At 42.8% G+C, this 12,616-nt stretch overlaps 1 protein-coding gene across 2 annotated transcripts in view; it reads right to left on the reverse strand.

The window, feature by feature from the left end:
* NRG3 (neuregulin 3) overlaps positions 1-12,616 on the reverse strand; it is a 615,395-nt gene that overhangs the window by 33,598 nt on the left and 569,181 nt on the right. For both annotated transcript variants that reach the window (XM_082222407.1, XM_082222406.1), the window contains one exon: positions 2,792-2,894. In XM_082222407.1, coding sequence (XP_082078533.1) covers positions 2,792-2,894 — 103 coding nt within the window. The remainder of the gene's footprint in view (positions 1-2,791; positions 2,895-12,616) is intronic.

Here is a 12,616-nt window from a genome sequence, read left to right on the forward strand (position 1 = left end):
TCATTATACTCATTACGGGTTGTCAGCATTCACACATTAATGTCAATGTTCACTAAGTTATGGGCATTCCCTACACCAATAATATGCCCGGATATACTCTGATAGTTCGCCTTCATCTCTCATAATACTAGAACCCTCTAACAAAGCTGAATGTCGAAAGAGTCAGGATGGGCAAAAGAAGGTACTTCTTTGCAGCTCATATAAAAGGGTGGAATTTGCTCCCACGGGGTGTAGTGATGCCCATCAACTTGGGTGGCTTTAAAATTCAGACAAATTCAGAGATGGCAAGGCTATCAATGGCTACTACGCACAATGGCTGTGTATTACCTCCACAGTTGGGAGGCAGAAAGACTCTAAATGCCAGTTGTTGGGAATCACAAATGGGGAGAGTGCTGTTTTGCTCATGCCCTACTAGTGAACTCCCCATATATCTCTTGCTGGTCACTGTGAGAACAGGATACGGGATCAGATGGGCCTTGGGTCTGATTCAGCAGAGCTCTTCTTGTGTTCTTAAGAGCCACCCATCATCCAAGAACTGCAAAATTCAGCAATACTAAATTTCAAAAACTTCTGAAATTTTCACATTTTAGACTCATGACTCAGTCACTTCACATTCTAGATACATATAGGGAGCTATGGTAGATTCTGATAGGGCAAGGCCCTATATTGTTGTGATATACGCACATTGACTCCTGGTTTCCTGGTTTAAGAACCATGAAACTGTTGCTTGCATAATTTGCAGCTGATGAACTATGTGCCATAGCAAGGACAATGAGAGCTACAGAGAAAGCTTTGATTTTATTTGGTCAGTGAAGCCAGTTCAATGGTGGGGGGGGGGTCTGTTCTACTCAATAAAAATTAAGAAATTAAATAATGCATTTGTGGATTTGAGTATTCCAAGGATGCCAACGCACAGGTTGTACAATGTGTAAGTGTGACATCCGAGAACACAAATTTCCTCCTTCAGAATAATTATCTAAAACACAGAACATAAAATGAAAACATAATGGTTAATCATAAAATAACAGAAAAGTAATCAATGCCTTGTCTAGACAGCATTTTATTGCAATGGGCATAGGTCTAATAGGGAAATATATTATAAGTTTCTCCATTTTTTTGGGTGGGCATAAACTGCCAAAGTCAAGTGCACTTAAATTCTACTTATTTCAATGAGGAATAAAATCATGTCCTGAAATTTCTCCCATTGAAATTAATGGAACTTAACCTGGGCTGCATCATTCTCTGACTGCTAAACAGTCCCCAACCATTGTCCATCATTGACTTTTGATGCGGTATGGTTCGCCAGAGAGCTTTTGAGTGGCATACATGTTCCTCTCTCTTCACAGAAACAGGATAAGAACAGGAGGTGACACGAGGGAAGAAGGGCTTGTCCTTTTCAAAGGGCCTAACATTTATCACACAAAAGGCACTCAGCCTAAGAGACATTCAAATCACTTTTTGAATCACCTCCTCCATTTTCTAGGCCCAGTTCCTAGGACAGCGGCCTAAATGTGATGTTTCTCAAGGGCAAAGACAGATTTTGGTGGCTACTAGTAATAAATTTCAGTAGGTTATAGACTTGACTGAAGTAGAAGTGACATCAATTGCATGAATGCTTAACATGCATATTATTTGTTAGGTAAATTACTGCCATAAGGAAGTCTGAAGCATTGTGGGGGGGGCAGGAGAAGTATAACTCTTCCTTTCCTTGCTAAGTTCCTGGAACAAACTGCTTCTCCGTAGTGGCTATTTGCCTTTGGAGGAAACCTACACTGCGGGCAATGGAGGTGTCTCTTGAAATGCAAATAGCCAACATGAAGTGTTCATTTTCGTCAGAACTGTAACGGGGAAAGGAAGTAAGAGTCAAACTACGGCTTCCCCAAAACTGGAGTCCTGAGGCTCCTCTTTACATTCAAAAAATCTGCAAATTAAATGGATTACTGCAATGAACATCACATCTAGGTTGGCTCCAAATGTAATTTTAGTGTGGGCTTGAGCATGCTCAATGGAATTTTTGACTTTTCCTCTTCTAATGGCAGACCCTCATGCTATGTAAGAAGCTGTTGTGAGGGGAATATCAACTCAGTGCCCATGACAAACCACAGTTCCCAGGATTCTCTGAGCGACACCATGAATGTTTGAAGCAGTATAATACTGCTTTAGAGGTGTAGCATGGTGCAGACAGGGCCATTCTCCCTTCCTTTCTTTCTAAGCAAGCTTGGACCTTCATTTATTAACTGCCAGCAGCCCAATCTTGTGAGTCATTGAGCAGTTTGAGCCATATAAACTACCAGGCCCTCTGCATCTTCCGATATATAACCGATAAATCTGTCATGAATCAAAATAGATACACTCGAGCCAGATGCAGACATTACCATACTATGAATTTATTTATTTTATGGATCACAAAATTGTCGCCAGGATGTTCAGCATTGTTTCACCCAAAGCCAGTTTTTGTGATATATGAAAAGCTGGTAGGAAAATGATGCATTTTCATGCCTTTCCAGAAGATCAAAGAAGATTAACCTCTTCAAACCCTTCCCATTCATCTGTGTTCCTGTATGCAAACTCTGATAAATGACATTATGAGTGTCAGTCATGGAGATGGCGGGGGCGTTTTTACATGCAGGGTTTTTTTGGGGGGAGGGGGAGCATGTTGACTGACAAGGAAATAATGTATATCAGGTCTCTGGTATCTTACTCTCTTCAGAAATAATGCCATGGAGGAAAAACACAGAAGAACTGAAAAGGCGTAAGGATGACAGGACAGAGGCTAGACAAAGGCTCTTACTTTGTTTTGAAGTAGAACGCTGCACAGATCATGCCCACTATGACTATGCCAAAGACGATACAGGAAATAGACAGCACTTGTCGCTGGTAAACCTCTTCGCTCTCTGTGGACAGCAAAATTGAAAATTATGGCAACATTAAACAGCAACATCTAGAAATAGGGGAACTTATTATTACGTATTATTATTTTAAGGGTGTGTGAATCAGCATGACACGTTCTTCATATGGCGAACAGGAAGTGTGCAGATTTTGGCTTGGAGAAACCACCCCCAACTTAGGATCCCCAGCTGCATGCTGTTATGAGAGACGTGGGCCTGCTACAATGGCCCAAAGAAAATTCTCCCCCCAAGGAGACCCTAAAACATGTAATCAGGATTATGGCATGAAGTGGTGCCACCACATTTTGCGTTTATGTACCCCGGAGGGCAGGGAAACGTATGATCTGGTTATATGGCTCATCAGACAGGAAGTGATCCTACACATTACAGGAAAATAGGATAGACTGGACATGGAGGGGCTTGTTTGATGTGGCAGTCCTGTATCTCAAGTGACACATCGTCCCATCCTTGGGATGTTATCCTATACCCCTACTTGCTAAGGGACATGCATGCGACTGTGCTGTTAGTTCCTTATATAAGACTTTGGACTTTCGAGAAAAGGAGCCAACTTCTCGTGAGGTTCCCTTCAGGTGACTGCTGTGGACCTTGAAGAAAATGACTATGGAAACCAAGGGCATTTATCTGATGTGATCGTTATCCAATTCTTCAGAAAGCTATATAAATAGCATCCATAGGGCAGGAGGGAGGTGGTGGGTGAAAGGTTGGAAGCTGGACTCTATTTTTAATACTCGGTCATGTTCATCACTTACAAGGCTCATTGGGATTCACTCGTTTCATGACCACAACCCCATTCCTTTAAAAATGTACAGGGTGGTTTTGGGGTTATTTTTTTGCTTTGGACTATATAGCACTCCTGCCTAAGCCTCCACGTTGTTCCCCCAGATTCCAAGTGTACAAACAACATAAAACACTGAAAGATTTACAGAGCTGAAAAGAAAGGAACAAAGCCAAACCAAAAAGAAACCCCTGCAGTTTGATAGAGTTGGATGAAAGCCAAAGTCTTTCCATAGTTTCTGATGTGCTCCACTGCACAGGATATTACTTTCATGGGAATTGTGTAGTTTATTTTTGGGGAGCAGGGGGTGGCAGGCAAGGAGGGGAAGCAATAGCCTTGGTAAACAACACTGCTGCATAATTAACTTGAAGAGAAGGATGAAATGGAAATCAAGAATATGAGAAAACATTCTGTCTCATGTGAGGACAAGCAGTCGACAATTAATAGGCAGCTGGAACACCGTATGTGGAAATGAATCAATAATTCTTTAAGTGATTTATTTTAATTTCAAAAGGCTTTTTTAATATACCAACTGAGTATCAAATTGGCTGGATTATATTGCTACCTGTTAACATATGACAGGAATTAAACATAAGGCTTGAAGGGGAAATGTATAGATTCAAAAGTATGGATGGATGTTACGGGCAAATATTGGCGTGGGGGAGGAACACTTGCTCTGGTCAAGAAATCCAGGCATGCATCTGACTGTGGCCCCATTAATTCCAAATGAGGGAGCAGAATTGAATGAGTGAAAGAAAAAATGACCACTGGATCAGCTGCTCTCGCTGAAATGAATGGGGAATCTTTAGGTGACAATGAGAGTCAACGGGACAACTCAGACTCTCGTGCCCAGGAATCAGTGCTGCTCCAGAGTAATTGTTTTTGTTGTTTTACAACAGAGTGAAAACCATCCTCCCCCTCACAACAATTTGTGTTGATTAAAAAAATAAAATAAAAACCCATTCTTTTCAAAAGGAAAGATTTAAGCATGCATTTAAGTCTCCCATTTAAATCCATAGGACTGAAAACCATTTCATAAACTGCAAGGCGATCTGCATACAAATTGGATTTGCAACTGAGCGTACACTGGGCAGGGAGATGCAGACAACTCTTGTTGTTTGGAGCATGTTACCTATATGATACATGCATTTCCAAACACATGGTTGTCTCATTCACACATTACATTTTTAGGGGCACAATGTGTGCCCTTATCATTGTTTTACTTTGAGTGAATAGTGCACAATATGTTTTTTCAGCTGAATTATATACTTCAAAAAGGTTTAATTCTTTTAAAGTGTTACCAACAACAAAATTACAAAATAAACCTGTTTGAACACAGAAAAGAGCATGTTACAAAAACAGCGGTGGATAATTATTTTTCACCCACTCCGGTTCAGAACCACAATCAATAATTGTAGTATATATCCAACCATACTAGAATCACCCACTGAGTTCAGCAGTAGTTACTTATTCTCTCTCTCTCTCTCTCTCTCTCTCTCTCTCTCTCTCTCTCGGGCTAACTTCTTCCAGGGGTAAGGGCAACTGGAAAGCAGTGTTCAAGTGGGGGAATGGGAGCTTGGTAAGGGAGGAAGAGGGGTGGGTGACAGGGAGCATTCACCAGAGAGGGGTGTCTGGGAGGCGAGGAGTGGAGGAATTCAGGAGGTAGACAAGACTGGAGGCAAGTAGTGTCCTTGATAGCTGGGAAAGGGGAGGAAGGAAGTGGAAAGGTGGTGCCGGCAAAGGTGGCAGAGGGGAAGGAGAAAATGGGCTGCAGAGAGTGGTCCGGATCGGGTAGGGCATGGGCGTGTGTTGGAGGAGGAGGAGGAGTTTGGATTTGATATCCCGCTTTATCACTACCCTAAGGAGTCTCAAAGTGGCTAACATTCTCCTTTCCCTTCCTCCCCCACAACAAACACTCTGTGAGGTGAGTGGGGTTGAGAGACTTCAAAGAAGTGTGACTAGCCCAAGGTCACCCAGCAGCTGCATGTGGAGGAGCGGAGACGTGAACCCGGTTCACCAGATTGCAAGACTACCGTTCTTAACCACTACACCACATACAAATCTGCCCTCTCAAGGGGGAAATTTGATGGGGGGGTGGTGGGCTCGCGTGAGAGTGCAGGGCCAATGAACGCACACCCCGGTTTTCACCACCAGGAAGTTGGAGGGTATGAAATTGAATCCCTCACATGTCCTTAGCCCAGGGTGGATCTAGACACAGGAAAACAACAATGCTATAAACAAGTCAGAAATGAGATACAGAAAAAAATCTCTACAGAAAATCGCGTCTTGAAATTTCCTGCTCTCTGCCGCCATCTGGTGTTGCATGTTTATAGCACATTCAAACCACTGTTTCTTTACTAGTGTAGCCGAGTCCTCATTCTAGCTTTCAACTGCCTCTTATAGTCAGGGGTATTCTTTTGCTGGTGACAGCCTCACTTCTCTCTTAGTGGTGGATTTCTCCCCCATCCATTCATAACCCTCTGCTTCCCCTGCTTTTGTGCCCTTTACTTAGCATCTGCTTCATCACTAGGTCTTTCCGCCTTCCCTGCTCTTCTCCAGCATTAGAACAAATGAACCAACTGCTTGAAGATGGTTCCCTATTTGCACAAAATCCCTAAGCACAGACTCCAAGGTATATTGCAGTACAGATGCCAAAATGCTCATAAATTACACCAAAACTTGAAAAACCACTGGTTGTTATTTTTGTTTGTTTTTACTTGCTTGTGTTTGGCTTGGTTCTCACACATAAACCACATTGGAGGGCTAGAAAGTGGTATAAAATTGTTGTTTTAAACATATAAATAAATAAACTGGAACCTCCTCTCTTGGTCCGAACCTTCATTATTGGGGATATCCTTCATACCTACACATTAATGTAACCAAAAATAAAGAGGTGTCTGTCAGTTATCACCTTGCAGCAGATATTATATCAGGCTGTAACAGAGGACGAAAGAGAAGGGAGCATTTGTGGTGAGTGCCTCCTCTCCTTGAACTTTCCTGTATCAGCTAGTTATCAGAACATCTTCTGATTAAGAACATGAACCTGAGTTCATCCGTTTCCTTCTCCCTCCCTCCCAATCCATTTTCCTTTCACATCTTGTCTTTTTAGAAAGTAAGCCTGAAGGCAGGGTCTGTCTTTGTGTGCGTGTGTGAAGAGATTTTTTAAGCTGCCCAGGAAGCCTATTTTTGACCGAAAGGGGCAATTAAGAATAAGTAAACAAATATGATTCAATTTCTTTGAAATGATTATCATTCCTAGGTCTTCAATGTTCCACAGAGCTTTCAAAAATGAGCATTCAAAAATTAATTTTCCTCTTATACTGTGTGTTCTACTCTGTGCAAACAAATGGGTGGAAGAGATTTTCTATACACCTCAAACTGAATCTTTCTATTGTACATTGGCTTCCTCAAGACTCAGGCACTGTTTGCACAGCAGGATCAATATTTCTTTGCTCTTATACCGGTATATTTTGTTCTCTTTCCCTCCTTTGTGAGACACCTCCCTTTTCTTCCACTCACATCTCTCCCCCAACCTGAATCCAAATTCCTCATTAAAGATCCCTAATCCTTTCACCGATCTCTTCAATTGCTGATATAGAGCATTTAAATTGCCAGTGACCCAGAGAAGCAAACTCTTCTTTCCGTACACCTCCTCATTCCAATGAGCCGAGTGCATCTAATAAACCAGCCGAGAGAATGAGCATGTTTTGAAATCTTACCTAGCTATAGGTGAGATCCAGCAAAATATACAATGAAAAAGTGTGGAGGTGTGATTAGGAGACCTTTGGCAAAGCATCTGGTCCTTAGGAATTACATCTTGAAGAGCTAAACTGTCAAACCCAAACTTTTAAGAAATTGATGCAAGCACAGAGTCTTATCAGGGAAGGAGCAGAAAAGGCTACATTTTGTAAAGTATAATCCAAATAAATATTCTGCAGGGACTGAACATGCTAACTGCAAATTATGCTGTGTCACATAATTTAAACACACACACATACACAAATTTAATTATCTCTGGAAGCAGTTAAGCAATTTAAGTTGAGTAATTAATTAAGCAGAATATGGATTCAGTGACTGGTTGACTGTATCGGTTGCGCAGATACATATTGTCATAAAACGAATAGCAATGGCAAATGATTTGGGGAATTCAGAGGGCCTACCCACCATGACATCTGCCTTGCTCATTGTGATGATTAAGCTGGTTCTAATAAATGCATAGCATGGCATCTGGCAAGCTATCAAGTCAAGGTGCATGATATTCTACTATTTGACATTAACAATTAAAGAAAACAAACCACCTTCTCCTTAAGGGATGCTTCCACAGCTAAAAGAAAAATGATCTGGAATGCTATCTTGTCACATACACCCAAATTTTACTTTCCCCACAATGTAAATAAAACACAGGATTGTAGTTGACCCTGGATCCCTTCCTCCTCAAGTATCCCTAATTAATGGACCCTATGAGGGTGAAAGAGGAGAGCGCAAAATATGGTTTGAAACTCAACATCAAAAAAACAAGATCATGGCCACTGGTCCCATCACCTCCTAGCAAATAGAAGGGGAAGAAATGGAGGCAGTGAGAGATTTTACTTTCTTGGTCTCCCTGATGAGTGCAGATGGTGACAGCAGCCACGATATTAAAAGACACCTGCTTCTTGGGAGAAAAGCAATGACAAACCTAGACAGCATCTTAAAAAGCAGAGACATCACCTTGCCAACAAAGGTCCGTATAGTTAAAGCTATGGTTTTCCCAGTAGTGATGTATGGAAGTGAGAGCTGGACCATAAAGAAGGCTGGTCGTCGAAGAATTGATGCTTTTGAATTATGATGCTGGAGGAGACTCTTGAGAGTCCCATGGACTGCAAGAAGATCAAACTTATCCCTTCTGAAGGAAATTAACCCTGAGTGCTCACTGGAAGGACAGATCATGAAGCTGAGGCTCCAATACTTTGGCCACCTCATGAGAAGAGAAGACTCCCTGGAAAAGACCCTGATGTTGGGAAAGATGGAGGGCACAAGGAGAAGGGGATGACAGAGGATGAGATGGTTGGACAGTGTTCTCAAAGCTACTAACATAAGTTTGACCAAACTGCGGGAGGCAGTGGAAGACAGGAGTGCCTGGCGTGCTCTGGTTCATGGGGCCACGAAGAGTCGGACACGACAGGAGGACTAAACAACAACAATAACAATTCCCCTTTCCACACAGTTTCATTCCTTTTTGTCTAACCCAAGAGTTATCAAGTGCTACAGCCTAGGGCTTAGCCTCTTTCACACATGCTCGCCCACACAGAAATAACAGCCTTCCCTGCATACAGAAAATGGTATATCAAAGTTACAGCCCACCAAGTGCCTTCCTCCCTAATGTACCAGTTTTCATGGGAAAGGATTAAACTTTATTCTGAAGTTCACTGACAGCAGCATGTGATACGTCTCCCCACCAAGATCTGATGTTGGCAGTGTCCCTCGAGAGCCACAAGGCATGGTTTTGCTGCATGCATCGATCAGCTCAAATTCACCTGTGCCATCAAGTGGCCTGCCATTCAGGACTGAGTCACTGCATGATGTGCTGTGCATATACAGTTGCAATCAAAAGTATTCAAACGCTCATTGCAAATCAGATTTATTATCAAAGTTTACCAGACTTTCAGCTGTTTGCAATGAGCAAAGTGGAGGGGGCAATATTCTTAACAAGCTTTAAATTACCATTCTTGGACACAGTTGGTATTAGATTGCAAAAATGCCATTTCCTTGTGAAGACCTTATATAGTCAGACCTTGGAAGTCAAATGGAATCTTTTCCGAAAGTAAGGATTTTGGATTCTGTTCAAGTAACTTTTACTCAGAGTAGATCCACAGAAATTAATGGCCATAAGTATGCCGAGATAGCAAAGCTTACAGGACGAATTAGAAACCAGGAAGAGGAGGTCTTTAATAAAGAATGGGGGAAGTTTATAATTTATTTAAAAAGCTATTGTAAACAATTACATACATTGGTACGATTGACAGAAAACTTGTAGTAAAAATTTGAGGTATGGCTTGACAAAGAAGTTATAGAGTTATGAAAGAGAAGCAGAGGGGGAAATCATTACATTAAGATCAACAATGGGGGGAGGGAAGTCAAAAGGGATTATATGTTTATGTATTTAATTCATTTGTTTATGTAAAACAGAAAATGCAAAAATGAAATTTATTTTTTTAAAAATGAAATGACCATAATTCACTTAGGTCCATTATTTTCCATGCATCTACTCTGAGTTAGTTGAATACACCCCTTTATAATGAACATTTTGAAAGCAAAAATAGAAGTGAATTGTTTTTAATTCTGCCTTTGAAAAAGAAATGCAGAAAAAGAAACACTTTGTATTATGACTCAGCTAATTAAGACAAGCAGAATTCCATTTGTCAGTAATTAAAACAACAAGGGCATTTCTGTCCTTGACTGTGTGATCTATTAATTCCTTGGCATATTAAGAAAATTTCAGAAGAGAGTGGGAAAACCTTCTACAAGTCAGTCGTGTCAAAATGCTTCATGGGTGCAAATTCATACAACTGCAATTCATGGGGTGTGACAGCCCTGGTCTTCCCTGCTGTCAGTCAGCTGATCAGTAGCACAGGCTCATGCCTTCTCTGTAGCTGCCTTGGACACCCAGGCCCTCAGATGCAGGGGAGCTTCAACACTCCTTGGAAAGTAACATTCTCACTGGCTGTATTGTGACATCAGTAGAAGTTCAACCAATCACTATTGGTTGCAACCAGATCCCCAGCTAGCTTGCAGTAGTGGCTGGTGACCATTGGAAGAGATAGGAGGAAGAGACACAGGAGACCGATGTTAGGTAGAAGCAGAACCAGTGGCAGGCAGAGCAAACTAATTCTACTTTTGTGCCTATTTTCCTCCCTGCTGAATTCTACAAGTTCAACACTGAGACAAGGAGAAGCTGTCTGGATGGGTGCTGGTAGCTCAGTGCTCCATTCACCCTAACAGGCCAGTCTGAGGGGCGGAGGAAGGGGGCGGTGGGGGCGGTGTGCCCTGGGTGTCATCCCTGGGGGGTGATATTTGGCGTGCCACCCACCTGCGACTCCCAAGCCTACCCCGGGCTGTTGGGGAAAGGGGAGGAGCTGTGCCGCCTTGCTGGCAGCCTCCCCCCCTCCCCCCTTCATTTAGTTTTTTTAAAAATAATTTTTATTAAATTTTTCACTTTTATCATATTCACATTTTTTTTACATAATTCTATAACTTAATACATTACTCTATAAGAGCATCAACCTCCTTCCCCCCTCTTTCTGACTTCCACATACCTTTCCATATTCTTCGCTTTTCTATAATCACTTATTTACCTTTTATCATATTATAATATTTCACCTTATTATCAGTAAATCAGTTCCTTATATTTACATTACAAAACATTTCAGTTCAAACCTACAAACATTTTCAAATGTTTACAATTTTCTTTCATGTAAGATATAAATTTATTCCAGTCCTTTTGAAACAATTCGTCACACTGATTCCGGATCTTCCCTGTCAACTTGGCCATCTCTACATACTCCACCATCTTAACCTGCCAGTCTTCCAGTGCTGGAAGTTCCTGCTGCTTCCATTTCTGAGCCAGAAGTGTCCTTGCAGCCAATGTGGTCTTCCCCCTTCATTTTGACAGCTCGGGGAAGGCTTGCAATTTATATAATTCCCATGAACCATGAACTTTTGTTCCCCTGCTCCAGGGCTGCCTCCGGGGGGGGGGAGCCTCCCCCAAGCTGTCAAAAGGGAGAGGGAAGGGAGGATGGCTGCTGGCAAAGTGGTGCAGCTCCCTCTCCCCCTCCCACCCAGGAAGCAGCCTGCCATGGGCGGCTCGCTCCACCCCTCTGGGTGTCTCACCCCCTGGAATGCTTGCCACGATGCCCCCCATGGACACTCGCCCCACCCGCATGGCCCCACCCCTGGGTGCACAGCATGTGTGCCACTCTGGGTGCCAGAGCAGCTAGCCCCGACTCTGGCCAACCTCTGCTGATTTTGGAAATGATTAAAAGGGCACCTAAAGAAATGCAGTGAAGCAGGGGGCACTGTGGGTTAAACCACAGAGCCTACGGCTTGCTGATTGGAAGGTCAGCTGTTCAAGTCCCCACGACGGGGTGAGCTCCCGTTGCTCGGTCCCTGCTGCTGCCCACCTAGCTGTTCAAAAGCACGTCAAAGTGCAAGTAGATAAATAGGTACCGCTCCAGCGGGAAGGTAAACAGTGTTTCCATGCGCTGCTCTGGTTCACCAGAAGCGGCTTAGTCATGTTGGCCACATGACCCGGAAGCTGTACGCTGGCTCCCTTGGCCAATAAAGCGAGATGAGTGCCGCAACCCCAGAGTCGTCCACGACTGGACCTAATGGTCAGGGGTCCCTTTACCTTTAAACAAATGCAAACAGGGCACCCTGATCTTCTATGATGTCCTCAGAATGGAGGACAGGATAAGTGACTCAGAAGCTCCGCAATGGGAAGAGAAAGGATAATGGTCAGAGGCTTTACATATGAGGCTAATGCAAAATAGCGCACTGCAGAGCAACAGGGTCTACACATTCGTGGACCCTTTGAAAAAGTGCTCAGATGTTTGGGAACAAATGGAGAACAGCCCCCAACTCCAGAAAGCTGAGCAGTGGGATTCTGTGTTTTAAAAGAAGGCTACAGCTGTACAATTCCAACTGTGTGCATGGGCATCTTGTGTGCATTTCTCCACATCTGGCTAGAGAATGGAGTATGTTTGCAGAAGTCTGCTTTGGGGTGCATATTCTCTGAGCTGAAATGGGTCAACGGGAGAATGTGCACCCCCTCGGCGTTTCAGCAATAATTGGCTGCTACTTATGGTCCACCATGCATGCTGCAAAGATAGTGGGCGATATTCTCCTTGGAGACTAATAAAATATATTGCAAAAAAATAAAATAAAAATGGTTTAG

Source organism: Podarcis vaucheri (assembly GCF_965113315.1).
Source record: "Podarcis vaucheri genome assembly, chromosome: 5".
NCBI classification, from domain to species: Eukaryota; Metazoa; Chordata; class Lepidosauria; order Squamata; family Lacertidae; genus Podarcis; species Podarcis vaucheri.